Genomic DNA, 18,600 nt, shown 5'->3' on the forward strand with positions numbered 1-18,600 from the left:
TGGAACCTGAGACACTTGGTTTTCCAATGGCTTTGCCTCTTGCTGTGTGACCCTGGGCAAGTTACACAGCCCCTCGGGACTGGATAAAATGAGCAAGCTGGATGATACTGGCCCTGATGCCCACGACCCAGGCTGGTTCCTCGTCCTGAGCCCAGCCTTTGTAAATGGCGCCCTCATTAAGGCTCCTCAGTCACCAGGTTTCAGTTGTCACCTGCTTCCTGCCTCACTGAGTCACAGAGCAACCTGGGGGCATGCACTGTACAGTCTGCAGGCTCCAGGGTGGCTGGCAGCAGTGCCCTCGAACAGAAGTGTGTTTGATTAACCATTAAAAACGATTGATGTTGCTTCCTATGTACAGACACTCTGAGATAATCAAAACTCTTGTTAGGATGAAGGGGAAAAAAATCCTGAGGGGTAGAACAAGATGATAATGTTATTATTTGTATAAAAATAAAATAGAGAGCCAGACACGTGTATGAAAAATATATAAAGAGCTGGGGACACAGTGGGCAGCAAAGGGCTACACGGTGACCAGTGGCAATCACAAAAAGTGTGGATGCTTACTTCCCAGATAATCACTTTATTTTACACACAGGTAAGAGTTTGTTCATTGAAGAGGCCACCTGGTGAATGACACAGACATGGCTGGATGAAGTGGAGCTACTTTTCCGAAACGCTTCCCAGGCCCCTGGACTGAACTGTAGCTGAGACCTCCCCTCCTACCTCTTCACCCCGACCCCTGTTCAGCCTCACCAACAGACCAGCAAAGGCTGAACCATCAGAAACTACAGCTAAAAAGAGAGATGGATAGAGAGAGAAGGGGTAGGGATACAGAAGGCAGGGAGTAAGAAAAAGAAAGAAAAGTGATCATCGTCTTAACAACCAGGAAGAACTTGGCAAAGTTTTAATGATGTTCCATTTACAATGAGCCTTTAAAAATGATATTCTTTAAAGCAGCCTGCCTTCCGGATGTCTTTCTGTCTCTTAGCAACTCAGAAAGGTGAGGGACTATGCCTGTGTGGGATAGGACCTGGGGTCCCAGTTGACCCAGCCCCCAGGCCCAGCCCTATCCTTCCAGCATAGCAACGGTCAGCCAGACTCTGCCAGCCACCAGCCCCCGAGAGAGCTCACCCCCTGAAATGAGCCACTTCAACAACCAGACAAGGCTTTGGAGTGAAGCCCTGGGACGGAAGATAAGAAGGAGCAGAGTCAATATTTCCAGATGTCTTTTTCTTATCTGTCTGGATTAATCTTCAGTGACAGAGCAATTAAACTGCACAGAACACGTGGGGAATGGATATGAAGCAGGTGTCCAGAATAATACGGGGAGGCAGAGGGAACTTCGGGGACTGCATGGAGTGCGCAGAGTCCCGCCCAAGGCAGGAGGCAGAGGGGACCCTAGAAGACAACCAGTCTCCTGGAACTTGAATGCCACTCACTGCTTTTGAATCTTCTGGCTGGTACTTTGTCAGGCTCTTCTATTCAAGAGGCTGGTTAGAAGAGAGCTGCTTTCTTGCTCTCTCCCCTCCACTTTCCAGCTGGAGTCAGGAACTCTGAGCAGCAGGCCAAGGTTGGCTTGATCACAGGCCATGATTTGCTACAGAAAAGTTCTCTTCTGCCTTCCTGCCTACTGCCTCCTGCCACCATTAGGACCTGAGCTAGTCACTGTCTCCAAGTCTTTTTTTTTTTTTTCATATTTATATTTTTATTTTTGGCTGTGTCAGGTCCTAATTATGATGTAGGGTCAGTAGCTGTGGCGCATATGCTTAGTTGCCCTGAGGCATGTGGGACCCCAACCAGAGATCAAACCCGTCTCCCCTGCATTAGAAAGCAGATGCTTGACCACCGGATCATCAAGGAAGTCCCTCCAAGTCTTTTTCATTCCTGAAAAATGACCCAGGAACCAGAGATTAAAATGTTGCCTTTCTAGTAACAGCTGATGCTTTAGAGTAGCTTGCCAAGTGCCAGGCCCCAGGTTCAGTGCTTTACGGGTAATACCCCATCTGATCCTCACAATGACCCTATCAGGTAGACGCAATTATGTATCCCTGGTGTACTGGTGAGGAAATAGGCCCAGAGAGGTTGAATGACTTGCACAAAATCACACAGCAGGCTAGACAGGCAGACTAGAAATGTGTTTCCTTAAGGACAGTAATGCATCTCATTAATGAAAAAGTTGATCACGAGGACACAGTCTAGATCTGTGGCCAAGAGACTCCTTAATGCCCCATTCTGAAATTAGACTGGCCTAGCCAGTCATGTCAGAGGGGGTGGGGAGGGGGCCCTAGAGCACATCTCACAGAGCGAGCAGAGGAAACCTGTAACCCAAACGAAAGAATACCTGAAATCAAGGAGGCAGCTCATCCAAGTAGGAAGAGGGGAAATATGAGGACCTGGGAGGCTGAGTTTCTTAATTCAGTTTCCACTTTCCACTGGTTCTGAAAAATATCTATAGATGTGCCATGATACTGTATTTCCTCAAATCTCAAATAGCATCAGTGTAGCTGACACCATTATTGCAGGTATCTCTAAGAAAAAGAAACATACTCTTTCCTCATCATCTGTAAGGTGCATCCCAATTTCAAAAACAGGAATATGTGAGAAAAGAAACAAATGTCTCTGAATCAATGAATTATGGTAAAAAGGTTTCAGGGTGAAATGGGCTTGGGAAAACTTTGAGTTAAACAGGCCTCTTTATTGCCAGACCTTTTATTATGCTCATATGAGCTCTGAGTCTCTAAGAAGGGGTAAGTAATGAGCGTTTCCCATGGGTGTTGGTCCAAAGAACCTTCTCTCCCAGAGTGTGCCAGAGAAGGGGCCATCTGCAGAGCCAACTCAGAAAACCTCCTTTAAGGAAAAGAGGAGCATGTGGGGACTGAACAAAACCCAGGAATATCTAAATCTGAAGAGAAAAAAGATCAAACAGACATTGAAAGAAAGACCTCGGAAGAAGACTTTGGGAGGCAACTGAGGTGAGGGTAAGGGAAGGAAGAAAAGATGAGAGAAACACAGGGGGCTGGTTCTTAAAAAGAAATCCAAGCTCCACCCTAACTGAGAGGGACTGTAACTCATCCCCCAATGTGGGGCTGGCCTGGGACCCCCTCCCAGAGAGTCCTATATGGAAAAGTTGGGGCAGGGAGAGAAGCCTGACAAGCACCACCCCAGCCATGTGACCAAGATTAATATCAACAGTGATGAGTCATATTGGTATTTTCCACTCTTGATGAGATATGATGAAAATGTCATTTCCCTTTGTGATGATTCTTCCTCAGACTCATAATCCCAGTCTAACCATGAGAAAAACATTGGACAAATCCCAATACAGGAGCATCTTACTATATACCTGACTGTTGTTGCAGTTTAGTCGCTAAGTCGTGTCCGACCCTTTTGCGACTCCATGGATTGTAACTTGCCAGGCTCCTCTGTCCATGGGATTTCCCAGGCAAGAATACTAGAGTGGGTTGCCGTTTCCTTTTCCAGGGGATCTTCCTGACCCAAGGATCAAACGCATGTCTTCCGCACTGGCAGGCAGATTCTTTACCATTGAGCCACTAGGGAAGCCCATATACCTGACTAGAATCCTCAAAATTGTCAATATCGAGATTTTTCTGGTGGTCCAGGGGCTAGGGCTCCATGCTTCTATGCAGAGGGCACAAGTTCAATCCTTGGGCAGGGAACTAAAATCCTGCATGCTGAGCACATCTCGGCAAGAAACAACAACAAAACTGTCAAAATCATCAAAAACAAGGCAGGACGGGAGATTGTATCAGCCAAGAGGAGCCCAAGAGACGTGATGGTGGTGGTGGTTTAGTCGCTAAGTCAGGCCTGACTCTTGCGACCCCATGGACTGTAGCGTACCAGGCCCCTCTGTCCATGGGATTTTCCAGGCAAGAATACTGGAGTGGGTTGCCATTTCCTTCTCCAGAGACATGATAACTGACTGTAACATGGGATCCTGTCTCCTTAGTAAAAACCAAGGATGTCTGAACATGGGCTTTAGTTAATAATGATGTATTGGTGTCGCTTCATTATCTGTAATACATGTTCCACACTAACAACGTAAGATGTGAATAGGGGAACTGTCAGGGGGTGAGGGGGATACATGGAAATTCACTGTACTATCTGCTCAATTTTTCTGTGAATCAAAACTGTTGTAAAAAATAAAGCCTATTAATAAAAGAAAAGAAAGAAGGAAAGAATCCAGTGAGACGATTACCTGCCGTGTGGGGAAAAAAAGAAAGGACAGTGCTGCTTGAACGAAACTGAGAATCGTTCATCCTGACGTAGACCTTTCGTGATTCAGGCAAATCTTCCGCTGAGTTGTCAGAAGTCTGTGGAGCAAAATGAACTAGAGGGTGGTCATGAACATGACCATGTTTTCTGATCCCCAAATTCATTCAAGGGACCTGAAGACAGGAATCAGGACTCTTATAGAAAATCTAGGATAGACAGTTGGGTGTGTTTATTACTCAAGCGGAAAAGAAACAAATAGGCTGCCGAGGTAGCAGTGAGAGATTTCAACTTGGCCAAGAACAGCTGCAAAACTCTGATGGAAATGGAGAAAAGCAAATTAGCACTTAAGAAAGGGAACTGGTGTGGGTTCTCAAATATTTACCCCAACTAGACCTTGATCCTGGTAAATGCACAACAAATATTTATTGATTACTGTTGACTTGATTTCTCCCACAAATATTTTTGAAATATTGCAAACACTAAGCGAAGGCCTGGGGAGGTCACCCAGATTAAAAAAATCAGGAATCTTGCCAGCCTAGAATCCACAAACTGTGTTTCATCAATTCTGAGACACATGTCTTAAAAACTTTTAGCATCTGTGTAACGTGGGCACTTCTCACAGTTGTTGCTCACAAGTGGCAGCACGGTCACCATCCTAGACAAATCCCACTTGGCGATCATGTTCATACTGCATCACCTTCCACTGAATTATATACATGGTTGGTTCTATGCATACAAGGTCTAATTATCATTTAAAATATCGTCAAAAAGATGACAATCTGACTCAGTATGGAAACAAACAGTACGGGCACAGGAAGGCAGGGAAATAGGGCAGTGGGGCACGAATATAACAGCAGAGTAGCAATTATCAGTCTTGAGAGGAATGACCTCAATTCTGTATTTTCCTGCAAAGCTATAACAAAGTGCTTATAGTAGTTAAGAAAGGATGTCAAAGAAGCAGAATTCCATTCAGCTGTGTTGTCACTGAGAAGTGTCCAAAGGACGGCAGACCACACACCAAGCAACAACACAAGGGAGCTTAGAGGAAACTGAGTCCCAGGGAAGGATGAAGGCAGTGCGACACCTTGACCACAAACGCTGGTGTGAGCGATGCCCGGTAGCCACGGCTACCCAAACATCCAGCCACCAGGCAACTGCTGCCTTTGGCTGAACTTCTAACAAGTGTAATTCACCTGAAAGTGAAAGAAAGTGAAAGCTGCTCAGTTGTGTCCAACTCTTTGCGACCCCATGGACTATACAGTCCATGGAATTCTCCAGGCCAGAATACGGGAGTGGGTAGCCGTTCCCTTCTCTAGCAGATCTTCCTGACCCAGGATTTGAACCAGGGTCTCCTGCATTGCAGGAGGATTCCCCAAGGAAAGAATCAAATTATGAGGTTAGTGGAAAAGGAAAGCACTATTTTGTTCTCAGCGTTTTTTCTTTCTTAGTTGTACATAAACAATAATGTTTCTTACCATGGGTACTATCTTTGATTTACTAAAATCTGCTGTGTGTCATGAAGGAGGAAAAGGAACTATCTTTCTGTAGGAAAGGTTAGCTTCATGATAAGCTTAGTTTTGAGGACTCTAAAGGCATTAGAACTGAGATGACACCCTGGGCATTAGTAGCTGCTAACATGACAAAAAGGAGACAATCCTTGCCTCCTGACTGAAGCCCACAGCCCCATCCCCACGGCGGCCCTGCTGAAAAAAATCAAGCATGAGGCAGATCAGACCTTGAGATCCTACTTATAGGAACCACATAGGGCAAAGGAAACAGGACAAACAGTCCAGTTTTTTCAACAAATACATTTTGAGAAAAAATAAGACATAAGGGAATCTTGATTCAAATGAGTTTCAAAGACATACCATGGGCTTAATGTTGGTTCACTTGCAAGGAACAGAGCAATAAAAGGGGAAGATAGTAACTTCATGGTGCAGAAGCCAAGAGACACGACTTGCCCGAGATAGGAAGGCGAGCATGCATCACCAGGGATGTCCTATGGATGTTTCCCACCTCTGATGAGGTGTAATGGAGCACTCTGCCTCCATGCTGTCTATATCAAACCCACATCCCCAGTCTAATCATGAGACAAACCTCAGACAAACCCAGACTAGGAGACCCACTACAGGATACCTGGCCAGCACTCCTCAAGACTGTCCAGGTCATGAAACAGGAAAAATTGAAAAACATCACAGAGCAAAGGAGCCTAAGAAGACATGATGACTAAATACATACAATGTGGTATCCAAGATGGAATCTGGTAACAGAAAAAGGGTATTAGTGAGAAACCTGGGGAAATCCCAGTAAAGTCGAGAGTTTAGTTACTAGTAAAGTATCAGTGTTCATTTCTTAGTTTTGACCAATGTCTCATGTAATGAAAAACGTTAATGTTAGAGCTACCTAGGTGAAGAGTGTATGGGATGTCTCATGTACTGACTTTGCAACTTTTCTGTAAATATAAAATTATTCCAAAATAAAGTTTATTTTATTTAAAAAAAAAAAAAGGCATACTGATCACTTGCAATACATGAACCAACATGAACCATGTTTTGACTTTGAGTCAAACTAAAATAGTAAAAATGATTTTGATGAGACAATTGTAAATTTGAACTCTGACTAGATATTTGATGCTATTAAGGCACCATCATCCATTTAGTTGGAGGTGTGATGATGGCATTGTCGTTGTCTTTGTTGTTGTTGTTGTTTAGGCACTCAGTCATGTCCTGACTATTTGCCACCCCCTGGACTATAGCCCGCTAGTTCCTCTGTCCATGGGACTTCCCAGGCAAGGATACTGGAGTGGGTTGCCTTTTGCTTCTCTAGGGGGATCGTCCTGACCCAGGGATCTAACCCGCATTTCCTGCATTAGCAGGTAGATTATTTACCACTGAGCCACCAGAGAGGCGCTGTTGTTGCCTTGAAAGTGAAAATGAAAGTTGCTCAGTCATGTCCAACTCTATGAGATTGCATGGACTATACAGTCCATGGAATTCTCCAGGCCAGAATACTGGAGTGGGTAGCTTTTCCCTTCTCCAGGGGATCTTCCCAACCCAGGGATCGAACATAGGTCTCCCGCGTTGGAGGCAGATTCTTTACCAGCTGAGTCACCAGGGAAGCCCCTTACAATCCAGCAATTTTGCTCTGGGTATATAAACAAAAGGACTGAAAACAGATCCAAATAGGTACTTGTACCCCCATACTTGTACCCCCATTTTCACAGCAGCATTATTCACTGTAACTAAATGGCAGAAACAGTACAAATGTCCATTGATGAATGAAGGGATAAACAAAATGTGGTGTTTTATTGGTCAACTATAAAAAGGAAGGAAACTCTGACACATGCTACAACATAGATTGACTTTGGAGACATTATGCTAAGTGGAATAAGCCAGACACAAAAAGACAAATGTTGTATGATCCCCTTTATATGAGGTACCTAAAATAATAAAGTCACAGAGACAGAAAGTAGAATAATGGTTGCTCAGGGGCTGGGGGGAGGGAGACCAGGAAGCTGTTTAGTGAGTACAATAAGTACCTTACATGTGAACCTTCAAGTTGCAAGCTTCAAAGACACGATCGTGCCTTCACGGGTCCAATCACGTGAGCAAGTTCCGGTGTCTGGCGTACACTGTCACGTGCGGGCATTCCCTACAAGGGGTTACACTTTTGTGTTCTTTCCTGTAGAGTACTATATAGAGTACCGTAGGGTAGTATTTTAATTTCAAGCCCAGGATGCCTGGAAGCAAGCATAAAAGCAGTGGTGGTGTAGCAGGTACTGACATGAAGAGAAAGAAAAGAGCTATTAATACTATCCAGACATCACTGGATTGTTTTTTCAAGAGGGTAGATAGAATTGAATCCGGCAAGGAACCAGAACCTGTGACATCAACGTCAGGCATGAGTGACGCTGCAGCTTGCCTTTCGCCTCCTATTGCTGACGTTCCTTCAGCTCTACCATCTCCCACTTTCTCTCCCTCCTCCAATCAGTGACTCTTCTTGCCTATTCAATTCCAGCCCCTGTATGCCAGTTCTTGTACTTTTCAAGGTACTGTACTATAGGATTTCAAATGTTTTATTTTGTGTGTGTTTGCCTCCTATGTATTATTTGTGTGAAAAGTATTATAAACCTATTACGGTACACTACTACATAGTCAACTGTGTGAGTTGGGTACCTTGGCTAACTTTGGTGGACTTACGAACCACTGGGACTTATAAACACACTCTTGGAGCAGAACTTGTTCTTATGTAGGGGACTTACTGAACAGAGTTTCAGTTTGGGAAGATGAAAATGCTCTGGTGGCAGATGGTAATGATGGTTGCACAAGTGAAGCGTGAGTCTCCTGAGGATATGGATTGTATTTTCAGTGATGTGGGAGGGCACCGCAGGCAAAGTCTGTGACCCATGGCTCCAGGCTTGCTGAGTTAGTTGTGTCTTTGCCCATTCAGCTCCCAAACCAGTCCTGGACTAGGGGAGTCTCAGAGCCTTAGCCCACACCGCTTCCCCATCGCCTCCTCCTTCTGAAGCCATCTTCCCATCACCAGACCTGGTGTGACCACAGGGAAGGGCTTTGGCTATTCTGGGGAGAAACATTTCAGCAGAGCACTGAGAATGGAGGCCAAGTGGCCAAGGAAGAGGGTCAGAGGGGGTGAATGGCCGGTGGGAATGAGGATGCTAGCAGAGCTGGACCAGGATTTCTTAGGAAGGAGAGTTCACGGGCTCCTGGCTGGATGCCTGGCTTCCTTCCGCCCTGAACACCACTTGCTGGGTGGCTTGATGTTGTCACGTCCCCTCTCTGTGACTCCATCTATCAAGAGGTAACAACAAGATGAGCTCCAAGCCTCCAGCTCAATGTTATGACTCAATTCCCGCTCCTGGGGGAAGAACAATCTCTGAAGGCATTCTTAAGACCATCTTCCTCCCACACTCCAAGCGAAAATATAGGAAAGAAAGAAGCAAGGCTGGCAGGCTCAGGCCTGATGTGGATATGGGTCATATCCAGGGAGGGGCAGGGTCTGGATTTCTTCACCCTGTGGGCCAGACTTACAGGGAGCCGACTGCACAGACTAGAAGAGGCAGGAGGGGAGAGCTCTGTCTCCTGCTCCTCATTCCCTCGTTTTCTCCCTCTGTCGTCCTACCTTGACCTCCTAGGTGCCATGATCTGGGGAGGTGATGGAGCGTGGGAACTCCATGGCTTCAAGGCACCGTGGGGCGAGCACAAAGGTGCTTGGCGGCTTGAGGGAGACTTTCTGAGTCATCCGGGTTCAAATTCACTCAGCCCCGGACCGCAGCAGCTGACTAGCTGCTCCTGGAGGATTTTCCTTATTTTGTCATCTCAGGACTGAAATTGTACCACGTGGCTCCCACTTTGGGCAAATGACTTGGCAAACCAGGAACACCTATCTTATCCCCAGACCACAGCCAGCTCCTCTGTTTCAACGCTCACAAAGGGGCCTCTGCCCCAGCTGTGACTGGGAGGTTTTCTCTCTGAAACAGTGGTTGGCGTTAAAGCAACAGTTAAGGGCTATTTGTGCTCCCAAAGAATCTCCACTTTGTTAACTTGCTTAATCGCCTGCAAAGCAAAGTCTCAGAGAAGCTGCCTGATGAAGACAGATTCTTTCCACCCCTCTGTTCAAACCAGATGAAGTCTTGGCCCACCAGACACTGGCCAGTCCCATAAGACCAGGGTTGCTGCCAGACACCTGGCCTGGGCCATAATAACCTCTTTCTAGAAGCTGCCCCCCCTTTTAAAAATGAACAACTTGCATTCATCTTTTCAGGGTCCCAAGCTTTAAAAAGATCCCCAGGCTCAGCTGGCTGGATTAGCAGGGCTATCCACACATTCATCAGCTTGATGAATCCATTCATTGCTCAACTATCTGCTGAGCAGTGACTGTGTACCAAGCACCGTTTTTAGCACTGAGAACATCCCGATGAGTAAAGCAGAGGCAACTTCCTGTCTTGGGGAACTGACGCTTTCATGCATGAATGAAATCATGAAGATGTTGGTCTCCAGACCTCTCCAGAGTTCTCCCTGCCACCCCAACCAAGCTGAAACCCTCTCATTTCACACCAACACCCATAGCAAAGGCAATCTTGGCCACATTTATTGTACATTTACTACGTGCCAAGCACTATTCACATATTATCTGTTACACATATTATCTCATGAATCTCTACAACACCCTCTGAAGGTCATCCTCTCATAGCCCTGGCTTGTGGCTGAGAAAACCAAGGCACATATAGAGTTGCACAAGCTGGTAAGTTGCAGAGCCAGTATTTGAATCTAGGACATCTGACTGCAGAATCACAGTGGTAGTCACTGAGCCATTCCACCATGCTCATTTAGGTCAAATTCCTTTTCGCAGCGAATCACTGGGTCTGCTTTCCCTTAACATTCCACGGCACCAGAAAAATCTCTAGTGCTGGCCTAAGGATGAGGTTCTGTTACAAGTGACTGGAAGCTGCAAATCACAGAAGCTTGAAAACGGAGTATGTTCCTTGAGGCTGGTGTGTCACTCCATGGTCGGGCTCCTTGTCTCTAGTTGCTCAGCCGTGTGTGGCTCAAATGCATCTGAAGAACACAGGTGTGCTGAGGTGTAGGTTATGCACATTTTGGCCAAACACCGCTGAGGATTTCATCAACAAAATTAATGACTCCATTTGATTTTATTCTGTCCATCGGTTCACCTGGAAGGGGCGCCCATAATCCTTGGCCATGCATTTTACAACTTGACTCAACCTGGACTCCTGTCTCTTTAAGCATACTGCACGTCAGCCTGGGCATTCCTTACCTCTCCCTTGAGCTGGATTTTGTGTTTCTTGTGTCCAGAAGCAAATAAATCATGAAGATAAGAAAGTTTAAATAACACTGCAATCCTTCTAAAGGCACGTGCTCATCTACTCATGTTTTTTGTAATGGTCCCAAAGGCATGTATTTCAATTGGAAAAGAGTTTTTCCTCCACCTCCCCATCCTACCTCCCCTTATGCAATGCAGCACTGAGTGGCTATGAGCAATTTGGGATCCGGCTAAGGAGAAGCTGAACTGGAGATACATTTAATTGGGAGTTAGTGGGATATCTTAGTGGGACATAATTCATAGTTACTTTTGGGTCATTGCTTGCACTCATGCACTAGTAGCGTCTTCTAGAAATACTCCTCCAACCCACTGGGCTGACTCATCAGATGAGGTGACCAAAAGGAGCAAGGTCAGAAGTGGTATCATACGACGATTCTGTCCTGCAGTACCCAACAAAAAGTGTGCAGATAGTGGAGGAGGAAGAATCAAAGAAGCTAGTCTGGAAAATTCTTTCAACTATCAAAACTAAAATATTAAGCATAACATGCAGTTCGCATGTCTTATAAAAAATGAAGGATTTTTTCCTGTCAGAAAGAAATGAATAATTCAGCATATAAAATTATAAATGTATCACACTACTTTGCTCTTTAATAAGAATCACACATATAGAATTTGTAAGAACTTCTGTACTTTGTATGGTACAACACTATGTTTCTAGAAACACTGAGCATTTCTGTGTGTGAATTCATATGTCTAATACATCACAACAAATCAAGATTGTATCTTACCTTATCTGATGCATCTTGTCATGATGAAATCTGACAGTTACAGAAGAAATGATACACACATCAGTGACAAAATATGACCTGAAGAAATGAATGAATGAATGATATAGCACTGGGAAAAGTCAAAGCGTTAGTTGCTCCGTTGTGTTCAACTCTTTGCCACCCTCTGGACTGTGGTCCTGCAGGCTCCTCGGTCCATGGAATTCCTCAGGCAAGAATACAGGACCAGTGAACTAATATTAAAGATATCACACTGCTTTCTAGACTTGGTGACATTTAGGGTATTTTTCAATTGTTTCAAGTTTGTGATTTGTTGTCATTTCTTTCCTTATTATAAATACTCACTTTTCACATTTGATTTTCTATTTGTAATTCTGTATTCTTTTTCTTAAGGTAATTAAGTTCAGCCCCACAAACCTGTATCCACTCCTCTCTGTGTCTCATGCATTCCCTGTTTTAATGGAATACATTCTCCAGTATTTGTCTGAGAAAAGGTGTGTGGGAGTTTGTTGTTTGGAGGTTTTACTGGTTTTCTTTCTGTTTTAGATTTTCAGTGTCTAAAAGTGCTCTTTTTCTACTTTATCACTTAATTGGTAGCTTGGATATAGAATTCTTAGTTGGAAATTATTATACTGTCACAATTTTGAAGGTATTGCTTCACTGTCTTCCGGCTTCCAGTGCTGCTGCTGGAAATCCAAAGCCAGTTTGATTTTTGTTTCTTTGCATAAGACCCTTGAAATTATAAAATGTTCTCTTTGTTTATAGGCTCCTGAAATTTTGCTGTGAGGTGCCTTGATGTGAGCCTGTTTTATCCATTGTGCTGGACACACCATGAGTCTTTAAATCTGGAACTCATGTCATTCCAGGCCTGGTGAATTTCTTGAATTATATTACTAATGGTGATTTCTCTGCTTAATCTGCTATCTCTATTTTCGAAACCCACTAGCCACATGTCAGATCCCCTGAACTAGACCTCTAATTTCCTTACCTCTTCTCTCCTATTTTTTATCTTTATCTTTTTGCTTTACTTTCTGGGAAATCTTTCAATTTTTCTATTTATTTTTTAATATTTACTATCATTTAAAAAATTGTCCAAGAATTCTTGTGGGTCCCTGAATATTCATTTTTTTATTACTCCCCATCCCTACAGCATAAATACACTGTTGTCTGTTATTTTTCTAAAGAAGTTAGAAATTGTTTTGTTTTATTCACTCTCTTTTCTCCAAGTGCCTTTTTCTGTTTGGTTAGTTGGTTGATTTTGACTCTATCATGTTGGCTGCTTTCCTCAGATGTCATGAAATCCTATTGTCTGGTCATATTTAAAAATGAGAGATCAAAAAGTTTAACTTGTAGGGCCGATCAACTGTGAATGTCATGGGAAGAATCTGGTTAGCCTCTTGACGGGGATAAATGCCTGTATCTTTAGGTCTTTCTTCTTGAGCTTGTCAGATTCTCCAGAAGAACACTCATTCCATCCCTAGTAAGAATTGAGACTACTGGAGTTTGAGGGGAAAACTGGGGCCAGGCACCTAGGGAGCTAAGCATAAGGAATATATTTGTTCCTTTTATCTACCTATTTTCCAGAATGTTTCCTAAGCCTACAGCTATGCCTAGCACTTCTCAGCCCAGTTTTCTCACTTGTAACCTCTTCAGAAAACAATGCTTCAGACTTCTGCTTAGGGTCAGTTGCCCAGCCAGGAGAAATGGAGGACAGCTTCCAGAGATCGAACTATAGTTTTTCAGCTTTCTTCCAGGTTTCATTGTTTTAGCCCCTTCTTCACTCTCCCATTACAGAATACCTTGTGCTGCCAGTTCCTTAGTGGTGGTTTTTTTGTTTGTTTTTGTTTCTTTTTGAGAAACTCTATGGTATAAATCATGCTATTTCCCAATTTTCCCCTCTATTGGCTTACAGTTTTCACTTACCCATCTGCTTTCCAGTTTCTAAGAGGCTGTTGTCTTCTGCCTGCTCCCCTCATCTTTGCAGGTTTACATCTTTTACAAAAAAAAAAAAAAATCCCCACTTTGTAGCTTTTGTAGGGTTTTCAGAGGGGTCAAAAATGCTTAAAAGATGCTTGCTCCTTGGAAGAAAAGCTATGAACAACCTACACAGCATATTAAAAAACAGAGACATTACTTTGCCCAAAAAGGTCCGTCTAGTCAAAGCTATGGTTTTTCCGGTAGTCATGTATGGATGTGAGAGTTGGACCACATAGAAAACTGAGTGCCAAAGAATTGATGCTTTTGAACTGTGGTGTTGGAGAAGACTCTTTAGAGTCCCTTGGACTGCAAGGAGATCCAATCAGTCTACCCTAAAGGAAATCAGTCCTGAATATTCATCTGAAGGACTAATGCTGTAGCTGAAGCTCCAATACTTTGGCCACCTCATGCAAAGAACTGACTCATTAGAAAAAACCCTGATGCTGGGAAAGACTGAAGGCGGGAGACTGCAGCTGCCTGGATTTCTTTCAGTTCAGAAATAACTTTTAAAAATTGACTCTTTCCATTCAGGCAAGTTTGTAAAGAGAAGACATTTCCAAAATTTGGCAAAGCTTTGTTTACATTCTTCCATGAAGCAAGCCATTACCTCAAGACATCTTGATTTCAACTAGAGAGGTGGGTTGTCTTGCAAAGGATGCTGAAATGCTTCCTCATTTCCTTGACTCTTTCTCACTGTTGCCATTGTCTGGAACTACTACCAACCCTCCACATCTGAGACTTTGTGACTTTTGTGTCATTTATGGAAGGTTCATTTAGGACTTCCCTGGTGGTCCAGTGGTTAAAAATCTGCCTGTCGATGTAGGCAACATGTATCCAGTCCCTGATCTGGGAGGATCCCACATGCCTCAGAACTAAGTTGGTGTGCCACAACTACTCAGCCCACACGCTAGAGCCCGTGAGTTACAACTACTGAGCCCACGGGCCACAACTGGAGAGTAGCCCCCTCTTGCCTCAAAGGAAAAAAGTCCATGAGCAGCAACAAAGACCCAGCGCAGCCAGTTTCACTCTTCCAGAGAGTCCAGTTAAGCACACTTCGGAGACATGAGATAGTAAAAAGATAACTTGTTCCTTAGGCTTAAATTTATCACAAAATATTTCTAGTATTTTCAATTCAACTCATTGCCACTCCATTATTATTATCATCATCATCACCATCATCATATGTAGAAAACAATGGAGTTATGGATGCTAGCAAAAGATGCTGGGGTATATATGCCTGCTTACAATTAGGAAAACAGACAAAATCTGCTTTACTCTCCTGTCAGCATAAACATATTTGAAGGATGTTTAGATTTTCTGATAATTATTTTCTCTTGATTAATCTGCCCTCAATTTCTAGGGGAGAACCAAGAGCCTGTCTACTTTTCTCATCCTCTTCCTTCCCTCTAGGCCTCAGCTTCCTCATTTGTCTTCCAAGTAACTGGAAGGTAAACTGATGTTCCCTCAGCTCACAGTCCATTGGTGGAGGAGGGGCGGGGCGGTCATGTCCACAGCCAGGACGGCCCTTCATCCCTCATCAACTGTGGGCTTCCTGTAGACAGAGGCTGCTTTATTCTCATCACTGAAGACACACAGAAGGAAAGGGATGACTCTCCTAAGAGATGGTTTCTCACCCCTGTTCCTGATAAGAGTGGGAGCAGCCTGGAGAAGCTCAGTTCCCCAAAAATAAAAAAAAAGTGAGAACAGGACACAGACCAATGCTCTTGCATGTACTCTGCTTCCAGGTTATTCTGGGTGACCCTGGCCCAGTTGCTAGCTGCCCACTGGCACAGGCAGACCCAAGGGGGCCTTTGGAGTCATTCTGATAGAACCCTGGTCTGCTAGCCGGGAGTCCCTGAACCATCCACTGTCTCTCCTTGTGACACTGTGACCCTGGACTTGTGTGGCCTGCAGAGGGGGAAGGAGAATCCACAGGACCTCAGAAACCAGAGAAAGGCAGCTGGGAGGAGGGAAAGAGGCCCAGGGTCATTCATTTACAGCCCAAAGATTGGAATAAATGCCTCAGGCCAGTGCCATACATACTATTCAGAATTCAAGGAAGGGGGGCCCCTGTGGACCTGTTCAGGTTTCTTCTCTTGGCCCTCTCCAGCCTCATGTATTTATTCACTCATTTCTTTCACTCTTCAAAAATGAAACAAAGCAACTCCGGTTGTGCAAACCCCTTTCAGGGCTATCAAATCCTGCCTCCGCAAGTTACTAACTGGCCCGGGGACCTTCGGAAGGTTTCGCAACTCGATAAGTCTGTTTCATCTGTTCTGCGGAAGGGTTACTGTGAGCATTAGAAACACTGTCCATGAAGTGCCTGGGGTTGGTTGCGGGCTCATCATTCTGAAAAGAGTACCAGTAGCATCGGCCTTAAAAGTCCAAAGCCTGCAGCCCAAATCAGGAAGCAGAGGCGGAAGCCAGGGCTTGGGTGTTCCACAGACTTGATTTCCCCGGAAAAAGGGCTGCACAGTGGCCTCCTTTGTCTCCCAGACAGTGAAAGGAGGGCAAGTGTCTTCCCCAAGGGAGACTTTGGCCCCTGTAGAGAAAGTCATGAGAGGGACGGCGGCTAGACCGCGGGAAGGTGGTTGCCGGTCACAGTGCTCCAGGCGAGAGGCGGGAGTGGAGGCAGGAAGGGGAGGAGGACAGGGAGGAGGGGACTGAGCCGGCCAGCTTGTGCTCCCGCGGCGCTGGGCGGAGCCAGGGCGGGTCCGCCCCGCGCGCAGGTGAGCGAGCCGGGGTGGAGCGCAGCGCCTCGGATGCCAGGCTCGGGGGCCCGCGGCCGCCACTCTGCACCACGGGCCACAGTCGCTTTCCCCGCCGAGGCCCAGGCGCCCCGGAGCCATGGCCAGCCTCAACTGCGGGGTCACGGTCGCACTGCTGGGGGTCTTACTGCTGGGCGCTGCGCGCCTGCCCCGCGGAATGGGTGAGTGCGGGGCTGAGGGGACGCTGGGCGCTGAGGGTCGCGACCGCCCGCCAGTCGACGCCTGGCGGAGAGGGGCGCGGGTTGCCGAGGGTGCAGGGTGGGGCGGGAGCGGCGCAGTCCGGGGGGTCCCCGGGACTGCCCGGCGCCGGGGGTGGGGGGGCGCGGTGACCGTGCCCTCCTGGATTCCGCGACACCTCGCCCAGGACGCAGGCCTTGCTTGGCACGCGGGGAGCCCCGCGGTCGGGCGCCTGAGTCGGGCGCCGAGGGAGAAGGAGGAGGGAAGGGCGCGCGGAAACCGGGCCCGGGGACCTCGCTGAAGCGGCGCGCCGCGCGCTCGGGCGCTCTACCTGGCTTGTTGGTGGCGCCGGGCGGGCCGTGAGGAGGGAAACTTCCCTCTCGGGTGCACCCTCTTACCTCAGCGCCCCGGCCAGAGACGGGGGCGAGGAAACCGTGGTTTAGCGTCTCCACGTCCTAGCTTTCTCCTCACCTTTCCCCCCTGTCCGCCCGCTCTTTTCTCGCTGTCCGGATGTTCGGGAACACTCATTCCACAAGGAAAGCGCTCCTGCGCCGCGGAGGCACGGCAGCCCCGGGCCCTCGCACCTGCGGGCGGTGGACCCTGACGGCGGAAGAGGGCCGGCGGAGGGCAGGGTCCGGGCTGTGTGGGAATCCGGGGTTCCGGTGGGGGCGGGGCGGGGCGCGCAGGGACCCCCCCCCCCCCCATCCCGGCTGCCCCCGAGGAGATACCCTGCGGGCCCTGGAAGTATTAAAACCACAGGTCACCTGGTCTCCTCACGTAAGAACCTGATTTGAAGCCTTCCCTGAGACTACTACAGGTCTTGTGTGGTGATTTTTTTTTTTTTCCTTTGGAAAGAACTACCCAGGAAGCGATCTTTGATTATTACCCTTTGCTGCATCTAAGGGGACGTTTGTGTTTGGCAGACAGACAAATTAGAGGATATTAAAAAGAAGGAAACGAAGCGGATGAGTTGAACTTGGGCGTTCCGGCAACTGCCATCATGACAAATCTGAGACGGGAAAGCTTCCTGGTTCTTTTCCTCAGCAGCGTCAGGCGACATATTGCTGCACAGTAGATGGGATATTGGACATACTGTGGGCGTATTTACTGTATTTATTGTAAGTTAAGACTGAGTTTTCAAGATTTCCCTTGAAGAAAAAAGTCAGCTTAAGAAAAAGTAACTTAGCAAATGAATAGGTGTAAATGTGTGTATGAGAAAAAAGTGTGCCCACCAGACTTGGGAGCTGTCTTGAAACTCCGGGAAGTGTCTGAGATGTTCCCGGTTGTGTGTGATAACAGTTGAGAACTCCAGTAAGAATATGATGTAAATCAAAGCATCCGTACATTACTGATCAGAATGACAGCCTGTCCTGAACTGGCTTGTGTTCCCTGTCTGATTCCTCCTTGTGGCCTGGGGAGGCTGCCATTTTGGTCTCCAGTGGAGCCTGTCCTTTCCAGGAAGTTACTAACTGTTGGAGCCGTGTGTCACCGGTTCATTGTCTAAATACAAGGAAGCCCAGGAACTTGCCCCTTTCACTTTCTTAAATCCCTTCTGTGTTCTTAGGAACTAGACCTGTGAGGCCACATCACTGGGCTGAACTAATGGTTGCGCCTTTTTGGTTGAAGCAGTCACAGAGTACATTTGCTTTGCCCAGAAGTTTCTAGAGCCTGTCCTGAAAAGATGGAGAAAACCAGAGAGCCTGGCACATTAGATTTATTTTATAAATCCCTGAACTCTCTCAATAGTCTTCTGAATGAAAATGAAGTTGGTGTTACTGCACAGATGGAAATGTAAAGGAAAGTTGACATCGTTGTGGGGTGTGTTTGAGTTTGGTATTCCTACCAGCTCCCCCACTTCT

General features: G+C 46.3%; 1 protein-coding gene and 1 long non-coding RNA gene across 4 annotated transcripts in view; one reads left to right on the top strand and one right to left on the bottom strand.

Moving 5' to 3' along the window:
* Nucleotides 1-7,653: 7,653 nt before the first annotated feature.
* On the bottom strand, nucleotides 7,654-17,368 carry LOC122682787. Of its 3 annotated transcripts, none has more exons than XR_006337520.1 (3): nucleotides 17,213-17,368; nucleotides 11,823-11,900; nucleotides 7,654-9,041 (listed from the first exon to the last, which is right to left on the bottom strand). It is a non-coding gene; the product is annotated as an uncharacterized LOC122682787 (long non-coding RNA). The 3 variants fall into 3 exon arrangements; XR_006337519.1 differs by having other exon boundaries at nucleotides 17,140-17,368; XR_006337518.1 differs by lacking the exon at nucleotides 7,654-9,041 and adding an exon at nucleotides 10,326-10,808.
* CDCP1 (CUB domain containing protein 1) overlaps nucleotides 16,474-18,600 on the top strand; it is a 59,447-nt gene continuing 57,320 nt past the window's right edge. Inside the window, exon 1 of the mRNA XM_043885908.1 lies at nucleotides 16,474-16,725. Within this exon, the coding sequence (XP_043741843.1) occupies nucleotides 16,644-16,725 (82 nt within the window). The 5' untranslated portion in view covers nucleotides 16,474-16,643. The remainder of the gene's footprint in view (nucleotides 16,726-18,600) is intronic.

The sequence above is a fragment of the Cervus elaphus genome, chromosome 24 (genome assembly GCF_910594005.1).
Source record: "Cervus elaphus chromosome 24, mCerEla1.1, whole genome shotgun sequence".
NCBI classification, from domain to species: Eukaryota; Metazoa; Chordata; class Mammalia; order Artiodactyla; family Cervidae; genus Cervus; species Cervus elaphus.